The 18,462-nt window shown below is 48.5% G+C and overlaps 1 protein-coding gene across 9 annotated transcripts in view; it reads right to left on the minus strand.

Annotated features, from left to right (window-relative positions):
• Positions 1-575: 575 nt before the first annotated feature.
• Positions 576-18,462, minus strand: part of KCNAB2 (potassium voltage-gated channel subfamily A regulatory beta subunit 2) — a 196,394-nt gene continuing 178,507 nt past the window's right edge. For all 9 annotated transcript variants that reach the window (XM_020975281.2, XM_020975266.2, XM_020975276.2 and 6 more), the window contains 6 exons: positions 17,316-17,401; positions 13,567-13,687; positions 11,798-11,892; positions 9,832-9,952; positions 7,008-7,096; positions 576-6,232 (listed from right to left, as the gene is read on the minus strand). In XM_020975281.2, the coding sequence (XP_020830940.1) occupies positions 6,143-6,232; positions 7,008-7,096; positions 9,832-9,952; positions 11,798-11,892; positions 13,567-13,687; positions 17,316-17,401 (602 nt within the window). In that variant the 3' untranslated portion in view covers positions 576-6,142. The remainder of the gene's footprint in view (positions 6,233-7,007; positions 7,097-9,831; positions 9,953-11,797; positions 11,893-13,566; positions 13,688-17,315; positions 17,402-18,462) is intronic.

The raw sequence follows: 18,462 nt of genomic DNA on the forward strand, positions 1-18,462 counted from the left end.
CTAGGGTCAAAAAGCCCTGATACCTCCCTTTAGTTATAGGGCTGGCTTTGTCTCAGCCCAGTGTGGCAAAGAGAGAGGAGACGGAGGTAGCAACTTATATCGTTATGGCACCTCCAGTGTTCTGTAGAGGCAGATGTCTACACAGAGCGGATGTACTGAGGTCTTCGGCAAAAGGTAGATAACTGAAAACACAGGGACAGCCCCCTTTCCTCCCCAAGACAGACACCCTACAACTGTTTTTGGTCAAAAGTATGTGGTTTGTCTTCTTCCCAGGAAGGTGAAAACCATTTTGTGACTGCTTGGTAAATGCAGGCTGAATTGATTGCAGTGGAGTGGAAGGGCTGCAGAAGGTCTACCAGGGTTCCTGGGTCAAAATGCAGCCATTGTTGCTGTGTGAGGATGGGAGATGGGCCAGGCAGTCCTGGATCCTCCCTACTTTCCAGGTCAGGATGTGGGTGGCCTCATTCTAACCCTCATCCCAGGGTTTCTACTGAGAATCAGGAAATCTCTCCCCCCCACCCAACTCCAGCTTAGAGGCCAGCTCTTGGGGGAAAGGCGCCAGAAACAGCAGTAAATAAGGCTTATATTTTATTTTGTCATTCCATAAATACAATGGCTGTGTCTCAGTCCGAATCTTCACTTAGAAGTGCGATGTTACATGGAAATTTGTGCCTAGATAGGTTATGCAGTTAGCTTAGAAACCAGTTTATATTTATGTGTATATATATGTATACATATATATACATATATAACATATATTAGATATAAAAACCAAAACCAAAGAAAAATAAAAGCACATTATTTACATGACATGAATTGAACAGAAGACGGGAATGAGTCCCTCTTGTTACTTGGGAGACCAAGGCTTTGAAAGGAGTCGCCATTGTAAGCGCTGCTGAGTAGGAGTCCACGGATACCATTAACTTCGAGATTAGAGAACACTGGAAGGTGAGCCTCAACCCAGCCCTGTCCCCTGAGCCCTGCCCACCTATTCCACCTGTGGCTTAGCCCAACTCTACACTTATCCGCCCCTCGGGCTTTTACTTTGAATCCTAACTCTGAGGTTCTTTACTGGAATTCCATAGACCTCTCCAGTTTCAAGGGCTCCATGAATTTGATGGGAAAACAAAATTACATCCTTATTTCAATATAATTGATTTCCCTTGTAATCTTATACATTTTATTTTTGCATTTAAAAAGGTGATTCTGAGAAGGGGTCCAAAGTCTGTACCAGACTGCCAAAGGTAGGGTCCAAGACACACACCAAAAAGGTTAAAAATCCATGATTGAATGGCTTTCTGGAAAGATAATCTGTTTGGATTCAGACACTGAATAGTTTTCTCCACTTGAGCTCTGGGTTCCATTTAATGTACACCCAGGGTTAGAAGAAGTAGAAAGAGCCAGAGGTCGGAGCCAGCAAGACTGCAGATGAGGGGAGGATGGCAGAGGATTCCCCCTCCCAACCCCACCTCCCTCAAGACTTTCTAGGGGCAGAGCTCTTCCCCTCTCTCACTTTTCCCACCTGATGGAGTGTTCGGATATGTCCTGTATGTTAGCTAGATTGAGGGAACGGCCAGGGAATTAGCCAATGGAGGTCAGGATTACATTCCAGTCCCCTTTTCCCGAGGCTTGCCTTTCCCCAAAGCTCACATGCTTTTATCCGTTGGCCCTTTGGCCATTTTTAAGGGGCAGTGGGGAGGAGAAGGCCAGTGTGGGTCTCTGTGTGTATCGTATATATCCATCTCTAGGACCAGAATTGCAGTATTAGAGTTGGAAGGAGCCATGCCCCCTCCCCTAAGCTGTGCCCACAAAGTAAGAAACACTGCAGGAGACGTGTTCTTTATGACTGACCACTTCTGTCAGCCCTGACATTTACTAGCTGTGTGGCATTGCCTAAATCACTTCAACCCTCTGGGCCTCAGTTCTTCATCTGTAAAAGGAGTTTTGTTGAACGCAGTGAAATCAAGAGGGTTAGTTTTGATCTTCATCTGAGGTCCGTGAACTTAAAAAAATGCTCACTGTATTTCAGAATAATTGATTTCTTTTGTAATCCTATGTATTTTATTTTGTGCATTGGAAAACAGTCTATAAGCTTTACCAGACTTCCTAAGGGGTCCATGACATAAAAAAGGTTAAAAACCCATGGCTTACTTGGTATCCAAGGTCCTTCCCAGCTCTAAATCCTGTCTCTTTTCAGATATAAACTGGCCATTCACATCCCTACCAAATCTCAAATCCCATGATTCTGAGCCTAGTGGTGGACATAGCCAATGCACACTGGGACTCCCATTGGGCTTTTCATCAGTACTTATGTTTTTGACCCATTAACAAAGGTTTCCTTGGGACTTCCATATTGTCTCATCTTTCCACTGAGTCTGTTGCCATCCAGGAGTCCTTCCTGGCTTAAGCTCCTGCCACAGCTGCTATGATGGTGTCAAGCTTTGGCCAAGACATGCTTATTTGGCTGGGTGAGCAGGAAGCTCTCCTTCCTGGCAAGAAATCCTATCGAAAGGGGCCATCTCATGGAAGACAGATTAGCTTTGTTCTGCGTGGCCCCAGAATGCAGAACCAGGAGACAGATTGAGACTCAACGGAAGGAAAATCTAGGGAGGTGGTGGGCTCCCCCTCACCAGAGGTCTTTGATGACCGCTCACTGGGTGTATTACAGAGAGGATTCCGGTTCAGGTCTGGGTTGGGCTAGATTGCTGCAGAGGTCCCTTCCAACCCTGAGATTCTAAGGATTCAGGCTGGTCAGTACAAGGAAGTAGAGATGGCTTCCTCCTTGGAACAATGAAAGGACTGGGTCTTCCCCTATCCCCTGCCCATGGAGGAGGCTAGCCTCCCTTAGCCTGGAGACCCCATCATGGGGCCACACTGGGTGGTGCTGGCTCCTCACAAGCCATCAAGTCACTGAATCATTGAGTCATTGTTGGAAGGGACATGCACATGCTCAGTTTTTACAGAGGTGGAAATAGGGCTTGAAGGGTTAAGGGACCCTTGACCAGGGTCATTAGTCCCTATCGACCCTGAAGTGTGTAGAGTCCTTTGGGAGGCTTGCACCACCACATAAAGGCATTATGGGTTGTGATGCCAGAATCCAGGCCTTCTCCGGAGTTTAACTCATGCTGACTCCATCCTTTGCAGCTCCTAGGCACCCAATATGGTGCCAGGCTCACAGTCCCTGCAGCAAGTCCAGAGAACACAGCTTTGTGTTTGGGCCGACCCAAAATGTCTGTGCCCCAAGGCATGTTTCCTTCTTTGTTTCAGTAATGCTAGTACTTAACTCTATGTGCCCAGCATGAGGTACTCAATAAATGCTTGTTAATTGACTGGTTAATTGAAGGGCACAGAGCTAATCTGGGCTCACTGTGTACCCTGGATCATCGCCCTCATTCTGCATGGCCCTTCAGGGCAGAGTTAGGAGCAATGTTTCAGAGAGGTCATTCTCAGCTCAGATTCTGAAAGTTTCTCTCTGGGAGATGGAATGGAGAGTACCTAGGCTAGCTTACCATGGGCACTGCACTGCTCAGCACCACTTCTCTGCTCCTTCTTAAGGACTCACTGTAATCACCAGGTGACTGAGGGTGAGGGTCAGGCAGGGACTTCTCTTACAACACGACAGACTGAGGTGGGTCGGTGAACACCTCAACAACTAAGTGTGCCAGTTAGCTTCAGGGATGGTCTCCAGCTTGGGTTTTTCCCCCTTTTCTCATAATCCCAGTGCTTAATACAGTGCCTGACATAACAGTGAGCACTTAATAAGCTCTGCTCTGATTTATAGTAGCCAACAGCGGCTGAGGAGCTCCCAGTGACTTTGATGGTGGTTATTCAGAAATTCTTTTTTCTATTCTCCCCCTTCCCCATCTCTAGGAAGGAAGGGTTCACTGCTTGTTACTGCTGCCTACGGGTGAGTTGGGATAAACTCTTTAGGAGATGCTGGAATAGTCTGTAAAAGGAAGGATTGAGGGCCAGCCTCCCTCCTGTTCCTGGGCAAATCCAAACCATTTGCTAGTGGAATGTCTGGGTTTTAATGAACTCATGCCAGTTACCACAGGCAATATTACTACTCTGTCTAGCTCCTTTTGACCTTTCAGTAGGTCAGAGAGGAGAATTTCTGGGAATACCAGCTTCTCAGAAACATAAACTGGGAACAGATGCATTCCAGACATGGAGAATACCCAAATGGCCACTGGCACTGGGGGCAGGGGAAGGGAAGAAAGATATGGCTGAAGGAGGAGTGTGATTTCCCATCATCCTACATTCTTTCATCAGAATCTCATGACATACTGTGGCTACCAACTCCTGTCTGAGGACTGGGGGATGGACAAAATCAGCCCCTGGGAGTGTTCCCTGGGTGGCCCAGGCCTTTCTTATTTCCTGTGACATTTGGATTTTCACTGCATTGTGTGTGTGCATATGTGTGTGTGTGTGTGTGTGTGTGTATTGTTTTTAGTGTGGGGTTGTTTTGGGTAGAACTCAATCTCTGGCTAAAGTTACAAAGGTAGCATGGAGTCATATCCCTGAACCCCAAGGCTTATTTATACTTGTGAGAGTGAGCTGGGTTGCTGCCTGCCTGGATTTCCAGCCACCCAGCTCTAGGCTAGGCCATGGAGGGGATATAAAGTGCCAGGTGCCCCCAGGGTCTGTGGAATCACACTGGGGAACAGGGCTTGGGAGCAGGTAAGAGCTGACTAGGCCATGGCTACCCTGGAGGGATATGTGCAAAAGGGGATGGCAAGTCTTTTCCAGGAATTCATCCACTGATCAGGAGTCAAGAGGATCTGTTCCATGTGGATAAACAGTGGAAAGAGTCCTGAACTCTCTGGGAGGCAGAGGACGAGGTTAATCTGCTCACTTGTGTCACCACCTCATTGGGTCTCAGTGTTCTCATCTGTAAGAGGCTAGGCTCGAGGACTTCCATGGTCCTTTCTGAGCCTAAGAGCCTAAGCCCTGGTCTTTCTATCTTGGGGCATTATCCAATTACCCCAAGTGGTCATTCAGTCTCACAAAGGAGGATTAGGTGGTAGTGGTAGGAAGGAATTATATCGATTTTGGTGAAGGATGCTTCAGAAGTGGCCATTATCTCTTACTATTTTGGAGATGTGGCTGCTGGACTTCTTTTCAAAACCCTCCCTCCCTAGAATATGATGTATACAGAACAAATAAGGGTCTCCTTCCCTAAGGTCATTTGTAAGAGGGTTCCTTAAGCACAATCTCATTTTCTCAGATGACTCTGGACCCACTCTGCTGACTTTAACTGGGCCTAGGTCAAAGGAGGATGGGGAGAGTAGAGACCTACTCTAAAACTGAACTCCAGGGTCAGGTGAGAGGAGATTTATGTATCCTCCTAGAATCTCAAATCAAGCCTGAAGTCTGTTGGATGGGCCTTCCCAGATAAGTAAGAGTGTGGGACAGTGGTGGGTTGTGGATGGGAGGAAAGTATAGTTTGAGCAAACCCTACAAGCCTGGCTCAGTGTTCTGCTGAGAAATACACAAAAGAATTGACAGCTATCACTGAGAGAGGCCTGGTGGCAATCTGTACTAGCTGTGGAGTAAAGGGAGGAGATATTCTGGAAGCCCTCATATGGCCCATTTGGTCAACACAGACATTCAGGCTATCATGAGAGGCTACACTCCATAAATACATTGTGTGTGTGTGTGTGTGTGTGTGTGTGTGTGTTTAAACAGAGAAACAACAAAGTGCTCACAGACATACATTGATGGGGGCTTCTCCAGGTGGAACTCACCACATCTCTGATCAGACAACACAGGCCGGTTCTAGGCTAGGACTTAGTTCAGGGGGCCTCCTTTTGATGAGGCACAGGAGGAAGGGGAAACCTTGGTCGTCTCTTTCCAAGAGGATGAGCTGAGCAGAGACGGCCTGTCTGTGGAGGAGCCTTCCTCACCCGGACTGTTTCTTGAGCACGAAATAAATTTTATTAGAGTAAAGCAGCGTATGTTGTCTCATGGCAGCGTCTGAAAGATCTTCCCTAGGACATCTCGACATGTATTCTTGGATGCAAAAGCATGGGCTTCACCTCGCTTCAGTAACAGCTTAAGCAAGCGAACAGGAGACTAGGAGGGAAACAGTAACTGTCCAAGCAGATCCAGGTTGGGAAGGGAGGGAGGGAGGATGGGAGGATTAGGATCGGTAGTCCTTTTTGCTGTAGGGTTTATTGCCCAAAATACTATCAATCTCATGGACAATGGAAGACGACAATTTGGGAAGGACCTGCAAAGACAAACAGCCTGTGGGTCATGGGCAAACAGGGTATTGTGGGGATCTCACAGCATTCCTCCTACTGTTCTATGGAATCAGGGTACAAAACATCTGTGACTGATAAGCTGTGGATGGAAATTCAGTTGGTTTTGGCATTTGAGAAAGTTTGGGGGGCATAGAGGAAGGATATGACTCTTAGGAGGCAGGCCCCTTTGAGGCCTAACCTTCGGCCAGTGTTTCCACCCCCCAAAAAGATGGTCCCCTTCCTGCTGTTGCACCCAGGACCTGTGAGGGGCACTGCATGCTGCTGGCTGAGAGATGGGGAAGGAGTGGGAATGAAATGGCCTAGAATTTTCACCCAAATCAGATAAGGGACACAGAGTCTACGGAAGTGTCCAATAAGAGGCCTCTCCAAGCTAATTTCTCCAGTCATTGGCTGTTGGGTTATTACGGTGCTCAGCAGCACGCCAGGCCCTGACAGTCACTTTACTTGGCAAGGTGGGGCTGGAAGGCTGTCCAAGACCCAAGGAAAGCTTTCCCTGCAGCTGGAAAGGGAGCAGGCTGGAGGGAGGCTTCTAAGTTTGCTCTTAGCTCTAAACAAGGCCTGCTGTCTCGGTGGAGAGCTACCTCAGCCAGAGCTCCTGGGAAAACCTGCCCTGTGGCCAGGTAGTTATGGGGCTGTGCCTGACCTGAGAGGAAGTAAACATGAAGGCTGAAGAAAGGTGGAGCTGCCACTGGGCCCTGGAGGGCGCCCCAGCCTCCCCCCACGAAGCAGCAGGGCACTCACCTGTATCGCGCCAATGTTCTCCATTAGCTGGTCTGCATTGGAGGCACCTAGCAACACGGAGCTGACGCCCTCATTCCTCAGACACCAGGCTGGGGGATAGCAAAGGGGAGGATGAGTCAGCTCAAGCATCTATTAGGCACCTACTATGCTAGGTTGTGGAGGTAGAAAGACAAAAGCAAAACAGTCCCTGCCCTCAAGGAGCTTACATTCTATTGGGAAGAAACAATACGCACTGGCCTGTTATTCCTTGACCATCTTCTCATCAGCCACCCAGTTGCCCAGACTGGACTCTGCAAAGAGAACTCAGCTTCCCAACTGCCCTTCTGGGGCTCTGGGGCCCTGGGGCCCAGCCGGTCAATGGCCTGCTCTTCTAGGCACGCCCGGCCACATTTCCCTTTACCCCCTCTGCCCTGGCCATCTTCTTTACAGCCACCTTGCTGCTGCGTGCGCTGCAGCCCCTGCCCCCGTTCGCCTTCCCAGGGATCAAATCAGCTCTGCTATTACTTCAGGAAGGAGGTGTCACCCTACCCCCATAGCCTCATTCACTGGGAATAGAACTTTTCCAGACCAGAGTGCCCTTCCCTGGCCTTTTCGTTATTTTTTGTCTTCTGTTATCAGAAATGGCAACTCCTTGAGGGCAGACTGTCTTTTCTGTTGTATTTCCCTCCAAACCTTAGCATAACACTTAGCACATGGTAAATGCATAATAACTTCTTTCTTCTTCCTTCCTTCCTTCCCCTCCTTCCTTTCTAGTATCATTGGGTGGTACAGTACATAGAATACTGTGTTTAGAATCCACCTCATAGAATCCACTGTGTCAAATCCACCTCAGCCTTTTACTAGCTGTGTGACCCTGGATAAGTCACTTAGCCTCTGTCTGTCTCAGCTTCTTCATCTGTAAAATAGGGAAAATCACAGCACCCACCTCCTAAGGTTGTTGAGAGGCCCAACTGAGATAGTAAAGTACTTTGCATTATGCCTGGCACATAGTAGGTGCTTAATAAATGTTTGTTCCCTTCCCCTCCCTCCTTCCTTAGTAAATACAAAACAAATACACAGTGAAAATACAATAACTTTGGGGAGCAGGGTAGGGAAGGCACTGCCAAAGAGGGGACTGGGGAAGGCCTCAAGAAGGAGGTGCCAACTGGACCTAAGCCTTGAAGGGAGGTTGAAGTGAGGAGAGAGTACTTTCCCGGTAAAGGGGACAGCCCATGCAAAGGTGTGGAGGTGGAAGATTGAGGCCCAGCTGGATGGCCCGGTATAGATGCAATGCAGAGCACATTGGGGCGAGCCCACGCTGGGACAGAGCTGGAGGGGTTAGGGAGGCCCTGGAGCAGCACTGTCATACCCTGCGCTTCAGGGACGTTGGCTTGGTCAGGAGGCTGGAGGTGGGCTAGCTCAGACGGCCCCTGGCCGCGGCGCCTCCCTCTCTGAGCTTACTTCCCATCTGTTCTGAATGTGCTTCATGATTTCCATGCCGAATCCTTCATCAGTGCGTAAGATCCTTGAGGGCGAGGGCTGTTTCTGCATTTTCTTTGAATCCCCAGCATCCAGAACGCGGTGCCTGGCACATGTAAGTGACCGAACAGTTGAGGAACGTCGACCTCCTGGGAGGCTGTTCCAATGGTTCAGACGAGAGCCGTCGACATGAGATGTGAACAAGCCGCTCTGTCTGTCCCTGTGCTGGGAATGTACTTCCTCTCCTCCTCTGCCTTTTGTGGGATCAGAGATTCAGAGGAGGAAGGGCCCTGGGAGACCAGCAGGTCCAGCCCATCTCACGGAGGAGGAAGCTGAGGATCAGGCTGGGATAGTGACTTACTTGCTCAGAGTGACACAGTACATGTTTGGGGCAGAATTTGAACTCAGGTATTTCTGACCCTGAGTCCAGTGGTCTACCCACTGCACCACCCAACTAGGATCTTGGGCTTCCATCAAGACTGCTCGAATGCCACCTTTGACCTGAGGCCTTTTGTGTTCCCCTTGGGCTGCAGGGGCTCTCTCTGCCTCCAAAATACTCTATTCATTTTGTGTAGATTCTGAATATACAGTATACATGTATGCCATCCCCCCATTAGAATGTAAGCTCCCTGAGGGCAGGCGGTTTCATTTTCATCTTTGTGGCCTCAGTACCTAGCACATAGCAGGCAAATCCAGTCAAATCAACAAACATTTGTTAAACTCCTACTAGGTGCCAGGCACAGAGCTAAGCTCTGGGGATTCAAAGGAAGGCAAAAAAAGGTGCTGCCCTCCAAAAGCTTACATTCTAATGGGGGAGACAACCTGTAAATCACTAGGTACACATACGATACACAGAGAAGCTAGAGGGAACCTCAGAGGGAAGGCATTGAGAATGAGGAGGACTGGGAAAGGCATCCTGTAGGAGGTGAGATGTTAGCTGGGACTTGAAGGAAGCTGAGAGGTGGAGATGAGAAGAGGGAGCATTCCAGGCATGGGGGACAGCCAGGGAAAGTGCCTGGAGTCGGGAGACGGAGGGTCTTGTGAGAGGAACAGAAAGGGGCCAGACGCTGATTGACTGACTGGTTGACAACGATGGGCTATAGGGTTAGAGAGAATGAAGAGCTGTAGCCTGAGAGGCATGTGGGCGGTCACACTGGTGGCGGTGGTGGCGGTAGTGGTGGTAGTGGTGGTGGTGGCAGCAGCAGGGAGGGGTGGCTTTAATCAGACAACAAGCATTCCTTTGGGCTCTGCCAGGATGGATGTCTGGGGAAGGGGACACCAGGCTGGTGGAGTTCCCTGGGGGGCAGGCTGTCCTCGCTCTGTGTGGACGCGCATTGCCACGCTCCCAGCCCCGTCTCCCTCTTACCGATGGCCAGCTGCGGGAGCGTGCAGCCCAGACGCTCGGCGATGGCTTGCAGCTCCTTCAGCTTGGCCTGCTGACGTCTGCCCTCTTCACTCAGGATCTTGTCCTTTAGCCACTGGTATCCCTGGGATGAGGGCAGGAAAGAGGGAAGGGGAGAACACAGCAGGTCAGGAGGGGCCTCCCGAGGCCCACGGAAGAGAGGTAGCTGGGGGCTGTCTGCCTCCAACGTGCGCTCCCAGCTGAGCGCTTGGTCCAGCTTCTTTCTTCTCCTGTTCCCTCTCCAAGTCCTGAGGCTGCCTGCCAGTCCAGCACCCCTCTTGGCCCTATTTCTACATCCAGACCTGGACACCCTATCCCCTGCTCAGGGCATCTGTGGCACCCAGCCCAGTCTCCTTCGGTCTGGAGGGCCACCGAGGAATGGACCAGGGATCAGAGGCCAGAGTCCATTACCCACCTGCAGCACATCAGGGTGGTCACCTCCCCAGGGCAAATGGAGGCAGCCTGTACCAGCTTCCCTGAGCTTTGCAGAACTGGAAGCTCAAGGCAAGGGACATGCATCTGGTAAGGGGGAGCCAGGAATCAGACCCCTGACAGTGCTTCCACTCTGCCCCACCCCCTCACTCCAAGTCATTCAAGTCAATTCCACAACAGCTGTGAACCAGAAGCCTGCCCTCGAGGGGTGTACATTCAATAAATGCACAAACTAAACTTCGTCACTCTCAAAATGAGAGGGTTAGACTTTCAGTGGCTTCTAAGGTCTCTTCCAGCCCTGAATCTATAATCCTCTGATCTGAAATCTGGGAAAGGAGAGAGAACTGACAAGTAGGAGAAGGGCAGGACGAGGGCTTGGGAGAGATGGAGGTGTAGGGAGTGGGGGCCGGGAGGACTGGACGGGGCAGTTGGTTAAAGCGCACAAAGGCAGAGGAGAGGCGGTGCTGAGCGTGGGGTCCTGCTTGGCTGGGATGTCCAGGGCATGAAGGACACTTCTGTGGGGTAAGGCAGTGAGATCAGAAACCATGGGCTGAGTCCTAATTGAGGAGGTCTTTACATGTTATCACGAGCTGCATGGGTGTTATTGATGAGGCAACAGGGAGCCAGTGAAGGCTTCTGGGCAGGGACTGGCATGGTCAGGGCAATGCCTTAGGATGGTTATTTTGAGTGAGAGGTGAAGACAAGCCACCTCAAGCCACAAGGCTGGAGGTGGTCAGGGTAGGGGTGGGAATGGGGCAATTCTCTGCCCCCCCCAACACACTGCCCTCTCCCACCCCTGCACCTTTGCTCATGCTGCTCCTTCTGCCTGGAATGCCCTCCTTCCCTTTCTTTGCTGAATTCCTTCCTAGCCTTTAAAGACCAACTCAAATGTTGTCTCCTCCAGGAAGTCTGCCCTGATGCTTCTGGGTTATAACAACTTTTCTTCTCAGGTGCTCTTATCACCAAGCATGCATTTCAATCACGTAAGTTTAGGTCTTAACATCCTGGAAGCTCTTTGAGGGCAAGGACTTTGCATCTCCTCCAGAGCCTGACATAACGCCCGGTACAGCAGGCACTTAATAAGAAGACTTTCATGATCCCAGCACGCAGCATACAGTAGATACTCAATAGATGCTTGTTGCTTGATTGAATACTGTGTGCCACGGCACTTATCTTGAGAACAGCAGCTCTGGTGCGTGTGCGCGCGCGCGTGTGTGTGTGTGTGTGTGTGTGTGTGTGTGTGTGTGTGTGTGTGTGTGTGTGTGTGTTCCTAGCCCAGGGCGGGGCCAGCCCCTGTACTTGGAGGGCTTAGTGATGCAAAGACACAGTATCAGTTCAGTTACTGCCCGAGCGGTGGCCACGGCCCTTCTTTGGGAAGGCACGCTGGGCTTCCGCTGGCTGCTGAGCTCTCAGGGGGCAGACACTTGGGGTCCTGGTCAAAGCTCCTTGTACCCAGCACCTTCTTGCTGCTCCCCAACTCAGGATGGGCTTGCCTTACCTTCAGTGAGGCCCTTGAGTAGGGAGGGATCCCGCTGTCATATTTTCCAGAAACAATTCCACACGCGAGAGGAGACCAGGTCATTGCACCCACACCTGTAATAGAGGTAAAAAAACCACACAGGTTATCTATCTATCTCTCTGTCTGTCTGTCTATCTATCTATCTATTCCTCTATACAAATAATCTATTTGTCCTTTTATTTATCCATCTATATCCACTCTATTCATCTATTTATCAATTGATCTATCATGTCTCCTATCTTCCTATCTATCAATCTATCCATCCTTCTATCTTGATCCACCTATCTACCTACCTATCACCTATCTATTCTTCAATTCATCTATCCATTCTTCTGTCAATCCATCCTTCTCTCCCTCTCTTTCTATCCATCTATATCCACTCTATGCATCCATTTATCAATTGGTTATCATCTATCCATCCTTCTGTCTGTCTATCCATTCATCCATCTTTCTCTCTCTGTATCTATCCATCCATCTATATCCACTCTATCCATCCATTTATTGATTGGTTATCATCCATCCATCTATCTATCTATCTATCTATCTATCTATCTATCTATCTATCTATCTATCCTCCTTCTCTCTCTCTATCCATCTATATCCACTCTAGCCATCCATCGGTTGGTTATCATCTATGCATCCTTCTACCTATCCACTCTATCTATCCTTCCATCATTTTCTCTCTCTCTCCATCCATTTACTTATTGGTTATCATCTATCTTTCTGTCTATCCATCCATTCTTCTCTCTCTCTCTCTCTCTCCATCCATCTATATGCACTCTATCCATCCATTTATTGATTGCTCCATCATCTATGCATCCTTCTACCTATCCACTCTATACATCCATCCTTCTCTCTCTCTCTCTCCATCCATCTATATCTACTCTATCCAGCCATTTATCAATTGCTCCATCATCTATGCATCCTTCTACCTATCCACTCTGTCTATCCATCCATCCTTTTCTCTCTCTCTCTCCATCCATCTATATTCACTCTATCCATCCATTTATTGATTGCTTATCATCTGTCTATCCATCCATCCATCTCTCTCTCTCTCTATCCATCTATATCGACTCTCTCCATCCATTTATCAATTGCTCCATCATCTATGCATCCTTCTACCTATCCACTCTATCCATCCATCATTTTCTCTCTCTTGCTCTCCATCCATCTATATCCACTCTATCCATCCATTCATCGATTGCTCCATCATCTATGCAGCCTTCTACCTATCCACTCTATCCATCCATCCTTCTCTCTCTTTCTTTCTCTATCCATCTATATCTACTCTATCCACCCATTTATCGACTGCTCCATCATCTATGCATCCTTCTACCTATCCACTCTATCTATCCATCCATCCATCTCTCTATCATCTACCCAGGACCAAGTCTTTTGGGCTCAGGTTCATGGAGCGGTGTAGGGGAGGGCCCCTGGGGTAGGACACTTCCTTTCAGACATCCCTCTTCCATGGACATCCTCCTGCCTGTGATGTGGTGAACAGAGGGCAGGACTCGGGGACTTCCTGGGGAAGCTCCTGATTTGAATCCTGCCCTAGGCACTTACTGTGTCCCCTCTGGGCCTCAGATCCCGTCTCTGTGGGAGGAAAGGAGTGGCCTTGGGTGCCCTCTGAGGTTCCCTCCATTTGGGCTCTGTGGCTGATGTCACTCCCACTAAGGTTATTCAGGGCCTGGGGGTATCCAGAGGGCTGGCGCTGGAGTCGGAGGACCTGGAAGGACAGGACCTACCTATCTTGTGGAACAACTCCGGGAGCTGCACCTCTACCTTCTCCCTCTGGAACATGTGATATTCCGCTTGTTCACAAATTGGTGGGATTAGGTTGAACTGCCGAGCCACCGAATACGCTTCCTGCCAAGGACAAAACCATACACACACACACACACACACACACACACACACACACACACACACACACCCTTTTACTAATCAGCAGGTCAAGATTCAGGTCAGATACAATGGGTCATGTCAGTAAGTCACATGTCCAAAGTCAACTCAAAAAAGGGGGAAGTGACAAGTATGTCAGAGGTCATTTAATCGAACCCCATTTTATAGACAAGGACACTGACTCATCACAGGTCATACAGTGAATAAGTGGCTGAGGGAGGATTTGAACCCAGCTCTACCAACTCTAAATCAAGTGTTCTTTCCACTAAAACACAGTCTCAAGGGACTGAAATCCAGGGAATCTGGACCCTACATTGAGAGCTGCTTGGCTGGGATGTCCAGGGAATGAAGAGGAAGGCAGTGAGATAAGAAACCATGGGCTTATCTATTTCAGAATAAAGGAAGGGATACTTCTACAGGTAGACCTCCATGTGGAGGGCTCTGTTCTGTCCTGGGTATCATGTCTTTGGAAGGGTCACACAGATAGTAAGGGTCAGAAGCAGGACTTGACCCCAGGTCTTTTTGGCTCTCTCTCTACTATTCTATACTTTGCTGTTGTTTAGTCATTTTTCTATCATGCCTGACTCTTTTGTGACCCCACTGGGGGTTTCTTGGCAGAGATCCTGGAGTGGGTTTGCCATTTCCTTCCCCAGCTCATTTTATAGATGAGGAAACTGAGGTAAACAGGGTGAAATGATTTGCCCAGGATCACACAAAGATACTGCAGTAGTTTGCCATTTCCTTCTTCAGCTCATTTTACAGATAAGGAAACTGAGGCAAACAGGGTGAAGTGACCTGCCCAAAGTCACACAGCTAGTAAGTGTCTAAGGCCAGATTTGAACTCAGGAAGCTGAGTTCCTGACTCTAGGACTGGTGCTCCATCCATTGGGCCATCTAGCTGTCCCTACTATGCTATGTCTCTACAAACAGGGAGAAAAAAAACCAGAGCCCAGGATGAGGAAAGAGAAGCCAATGTGGTGGAGTAGAAGCAGCCCTGGGCAGGAATCTGGAGACACGGGCTCTCCTCTTAGGTCTGATAGCAGCCTAGCTGGCCAACTTCGGGGGGCTGTGAACTTTCATCTGTGCCAACGTCCCCATTAGCATAATTTGCAGTTATGGGACCTTGACCGCTACAGATGCTCAGAAATTAACAAGATGGATGTGTCCCGAAGGCCAATGCCATGGACCTCTTAAGGTTATCTCCGGGAACCAGACAGGATGATATACATTCAGGGAAGCTCTGTATTCTACCAGCTCCTGGGTCACCTCCAAACTAGAGTCCTGTGTAGAATGAACCCCACCGAACTCTCTTGTATTGATTGGGGACTTTTGGACAGGTTGGGCTTAATCTCAAATGGGAATCCCATTTGATTTTAAGGGAATCAAGACAAGATTATGCATGGAGACCGTAGAGAGTAGGGGGCCGCCAGAGGAGACTTGCATCACTGAATTCGAGGACAGTATTTATGAGAAGGGCACGGGAAAGCTGTGGGATGGACCTGGCAAATAGGAGGCTTCCTGGCTATAGTGAGAAACAGATGATTCCCTTCCAGCCTTCTCCCTTGACGCCATATTAAGTCAAGAAGGATCGAATGTGCTCTGCTGTCTTGTCCCACCAGACCTCAGAATAATTAAGAGGGATGCATAGGAACTGAGTTCTCGAGAGCTCTTGCCTCTTTAAATCACTGTCAACATAAATGTTTGCCCCAGTACAGGGTAGGAGGGAGAGACAGGATGGCTGAGTGGGCCCTAATGCTTACTAGTTATATGGCCTTGGGGTCAGTCATTTGTTTTCTCGGATGCTTTTCTCAGTTTCCTCCTCTGTAAAATGGGGGTAATAATACCTGCCCCAACTCACAGGGGGCATAATTCACAATCATAGGGCTGGAGAGCTGGAAGGGGTCTTAGCAGCCACCTAGTCAAACCCATATGCTAAAAGAATATCTACTCCGTCATCTCTGAGGAGTCATCTGGCCTCTGCCTGAAGACCTCTAGAGAAGGGGCAGCCTCTGACAGCTTCCTTGGTTAAGCCTAAATTTGCCTTCTGGCCAACTCCACTCCCTGCTCTAGGTTCTGCCCACTGTGCCAAGCAGATCAGGTCAATCCTTCTTCTTTATGACAGTCTTTCAAATATCAGAAAGACATTATGCTCCCCATCCCCTCTTCCAGTCTTCTCTCCTCCAAACTGAGCACCCCCAGTTCTGCCCTCACATGGCATAAACCCAAGGCCTTTTATCATTCTGGCTGTGCACCTCTGTTCACTCTGTAGTTTATCCATATCATTCTTAAAACAGGGCACTTGGAGCTGATCAGGATCTACCATCTGACCTGGGCAGAGGATGGCAGGGTGACCACTTCTAGCAGACTATGAAGGCTGAATGAGATGATGCCTGGGAAAGCGTTTCGTACTCTACAAAGTACTATACCCATGTGACGTTTTGTTATTATTACCATAATGGTCTTCAAAAACTGAGGCTTAGTGGAAAAAGTCCTAGGAAGGAAGACCTGGGTTTGTATGCCACCTGCCACTTCCTAGCTGCATCATCATGACTGAGTCATTTCCATCTCTGAGCCTCAGTTTCCTCATTAGTAACATGGGGATAATGATATCTTGCTTCACAAGGCTGTTATGAGAATCAGTGGAAATCTTGGATGGGGAAAGGCAACGTGGCGTAGTGGATGGGGCACTGGATTTGGAGCTTAGGAAGGCGTAGGTTCAAATCTTGCTTCTGATATTTGCTGGTTGTGCGACCCTAGGTGAGTTCTTTCAGGTCTCTGTGCATCATTTTCCTCACCTGTAAAAATGAGGGCTTTGGACTTGATGACCTCTAAGTAGCCTTCTGGCTCTAATTCTATGATGCATTGGTATCTAGAGAACATCAAGGGAATGTGAGGAAGGCCCCTCTCCCCACCCCCACCCACTTGGCTAGATCTCCTTATATGTTGGACGTATAAAAGAACACAGAGAAGAGTTGTACCCAATGGCTTGTGATCTGCACTACAGTACCCACATTGAAGAGATCCCAGATTCACAGGAAGACTAGTAATATCGTAACCTAAAAAGTGCTATTATTATTTTTATGTATATATAGGATATCATTGAGAGGCTGTAGATAGGAGAGCCAGCCTTGAAGTCAAGAGGACCTGGGTTCGGGCAGCACCTCTGATACATATTGGCTGTATGACCCTGGACAAGTCACTTAACTCCTCAATGCACCAGGCAGCTAACATGATAAATTAGAGAGCTGGGGCCTATCTACATTGGTAGAGGATGTTTCCTTATTGGCAATTCCTTATGCTAATGAAATCAGATCTCCAGTCCCATTTCCTAAGGGATATTCTCATATGTAAATGTATATTTACATATGATAACTATGTAATATAATATAATATATGATAACTATATTACCATAGTTTCATAGGTGTGAATCTAAATTGGTGGGGGGGGAATTCCCTCACTTGGTAGATCCCTACATCAATGAAATCCCAAGTCCAGCCCCTATCCCTGACCCATGGTTTCACAGGCAGCTTGGCCCCCCTGGTCAGCCTTGGCCTTCTCAAAGGTCATTCAAGGTCGAGGGCCCCACAGTACCATTATCTCCATGGAGCTCCAGCGGGATGTGCCCCAGTACATGGCCATTCCTTGAGTGATGACGTGCGTCATGGCTCGGACAGTCTCTGTCATAAAGGAAAGGGAAAGCGAGGGGGAAGAGGTTATGAGGGGGCGCTGCCCAGGGAGGATCTGGCAAGTTAAAGGGCAGGACACCAAAGGCAGGAAGGGAGAGACTCTACTGCAAAGACATCTTGCAAGCAGTGTATTTCCAGGCTTCAAACTTGGTCACAGGAGGGATTTTCAGGGGAAAGGAATTAAAAACAAACAAACACAATGAAACAACAAAGAAACCAAAAGGTCGATCTTGAAACAATTCTCCCAAACGTTTAATTACAAATTTCTCTCTCTTAAAAAAAAAAAAAGGATTCTGTATGAATGTGACCTTTGAACATGGTAGATTAGGCTGAAATGAGGGAATGGTGAGGCCAGAGAGGTGCAATTTAAGATTCCAAGTGTACCGGGTTTCTATTCCGGGGAAGAACAGAGATGTATAATGATTCAAGTTGGATTAGGTCAGCCTAATGAGGTTACAATTAAAAAGGCGAAACACAGGAAAGGAAACAGTGCCTGATTTTTCCCATTTTCATCCTCTTGATACAGTTCCTACCAAATAAATACTGGAAACCAGAATGGAATGAACCAAATTATGGTATTCACATGGTGAAAGGTGGGGCTGAAGGATTAGCAGTTATCTGGTATGCATAGGGAAGGGGGGGGGCAAGAGATGGCGTTTTCCCATTTAAACTCAAGCCAATTTTGGCAGGAGCCCAGGCTCCTAGACAGGGGCCTGGGAAAGGAATCTTGTAGGAGTGGCCTTGGATGACAAGGGTGCATTCCATTTATTTATTTGCTTGTTTGTTTGCTTATTTATTTATTTATTGAGGCAATTGGGTTAAGTGACTTGCCCAGGGTCACACAGCTAGTAAGTGTCACATCTAAACTCAGGTCCTCCTGACTTCAGGGCTGGTGCTCTATCCACTGTGCCCCCTAGCTGCCCCCAGTGTATTCCATTTATTCAGATACAAATGGCATTTCGTGGGCAAGAGCTGGAAGACTGTTCATCTTTCTCTTCCCGTTTCTTTCTTCCCTTCCATCTTTAAGGCAAATTCCATCACAGAATGGCAGA

This window comes from Phascolarctos cinereus, unplaced genomic scaffold (assembly GCF_003287225.1).
Source record: "Phascolarctos cinereus isolate Bilbo 61053 unplaced genomic scaffold, phaCin_HiC Scaffold_726;HRSCAF=1367, whole genome shotgun sequence".
Taxonomy (NCBI): Eukaryota; Metazoa; Chordata; class Mammalia; order Diprotodontia; family Phascolarctidae; genus Phascolarctos; species Phascolarctos cinereus.